General features: G+C 41.0%; 1 protein-coding gene across 1 annotated transcript; it reads left to right on the top strand.

Annotated features, from left to right (window-relative positions):
- Positions 1–388: 388 nt before the first annotated feature.
- LOC139380157 (uncharacterized) lies at positions 389–1,735 on the top strand. The gene has a single exon (XM_071122601.1). It carries the CDS (start codon positions 389–391, stop codon positions 1,733–1,735), a length of 1,347 nt encoding a protein of 448 aa, XP_070978702.1.
- The last annotated feature ends 255 nt before the right edge of the window (positions 1,736–1,990 follow it).

Raw genomic sequence — 1,990 nt, 5'->3', positions numbered from 1 at the left:
TACCAAATTCTGAATTAGAGTTCAACAATTTAGACTCCTGAGTTCCTGTGAGTTCCTGTGAGAGACTTGACATGGAATAGAGAGACTCCTGAGTTCCTGTGAGTTCCTGTGAGATACTTGACATGGAATAGAGAGACTCCTGAGTTCCTGTGAGTTCCTGTGAGAGACTTGACATGGAATAGAGAGACTCCTGAATGCACTGAATGCCCTCTGTTGCAGCAGCTGAACACACTCAAGCCTCCCCTCCTCTCCCCCTGAGACACTCTCTCACCCTCACCACTAGACCTGTAGGTCAATCTAACGCAGATAGTATTTAGAATGCACATAAACATGAGGGTTGGGGTCAGAACAGACTGCTGGTGATCAAAATGCATAGCATTGAACAAGGATGCAGCAGGCAGCAGGGAGAATCATCATCAGCAGTATCATCATCATCAGCAGTATCATCAGCAGTATCATCAGCAGTATCATCAGCAGCAGTATCATCATCATCATCAGTATCATCATCATCATCATCATCATCAGCAGTATCATCATCAGTATCATCAGCAGTATCATCAGCAGTATCATCAGCAGTATCATCAGCAGCAGCAGTATCATTATCGGCAGTATAATCATCAGCAGTATCATCATCAGCACTATCATCAGCAGTATCATCATCATCAGCAGTATCATCAGCAGTATCATCATCAGCAGTATCATCAGCAGCAGTATCATCAGCAGTATCATCATCAGCAGTATCATCAGCAGTATCATCATCAGTATCATCAGCAGTATCATCAGCAGTATCATCAGCAGTATCATCAGCAGTATCATCATCATCAGTATCATCAGCAGTATCATCAGCAGTATCATCAGCAGTATCAGCAGTATCATCATCAGCAATATCATCAGCAGTATCATCAGCAGTATCATCATCAGCAGTATCAGCAGCAGTATCATCATCAGCAATATCATCAGCAGTATCATCATCAGCAATATTATCAGCAGTATCATCAGCAGTATCATCAGCAGTATCATCAGCAGTATCATCATCATCAGCAGTATCATCATCAGCAATATTATCAGCAGTATCATCAGCAGTATCATCAGCAGTATCATCAGCAGTATCATCATCAGCAGCAGTATCATTATCGGCAGTATAATCATCAGCAGTATCATCATCAGCACTATCATCAGCAGTATCATCATCATCAGCAGTATCATCAGCAGTATCATCAGCAGTATCATCAGCAGTATCATCATCATCAGTATCATCAGCAGTATCATCAGCAGTATCATCAGCAGTATCAGCAGTATCATCATCAGCAGTATCATCAGCAGTATCATCAGTATCATCAGTATCATCAGCAGTATCATCAGCAGTATCAGCAGTATCATCAGCAGTATCAGCAGTATCATCATCAGCAATATCATCAGCAGTATCATCATCAGCAGTATCATCAGCAGTATCATCAGCAGTATCATCATCAGTAATATCATCAGCAGTATCATCATCAGCAATATCATCAGCAGTATCATCATCAGCAGTATCAGCAATATCATCATCAGTATCATCAGCAGTATCATCATCAGTATCAGCAATATCATCATCAGTATCATCAGCAGTATCATCAGCAGTATCATCAGCAGTATCATCAGTATCAACAGTATCAGCATGAAAAGTGATGACGTTTTTGTCTGCTTATGTATTGCCTGGTCACAGATGTGTTTGTGCTGTCTTGCTAGCTTTTAAGACCATAGGAGTTGGCAACAAAACAGAAAAATATCTGCGACCAGGCTAGCTTCACCTCTCTGATAGTGGAGAAATCGGCTACCTCACAGGCTGGAAACGCAAGTGTTCCTTACAAGAAAAATAATATGTTACTGTCCCTTTTTTCCAATTAACATATATTTATTTAGCTTTTGGCTCATGGTAAAACAATCCCGACATGTTATGAGAATAGCTTGTTTTTGTGTTTTGCCAGTCTATTGTGTGACGGCATACCCT

This window comes from Oncorhynchus clarkii, chromosome 22 (assembly GCF_045791955.1).
Source record: "Oncorhynchus clarkii lewisi isolate Uvic-CL-2024 chromosome 22, UVic_Ocla_1.0, whole genome shotgun sequence".
Lineage (NCBI taxonomy): Eukaryota > Metazoa > Chordata > Actinopteri > Salmoniformes > Salmonidae > Oncorhynchus > Oncorhynchus clarkii.
Note: the sequence above shows the minus strand (reverse complement) of the source record. Positions and strands in the feature narration are given on the sequence as shown.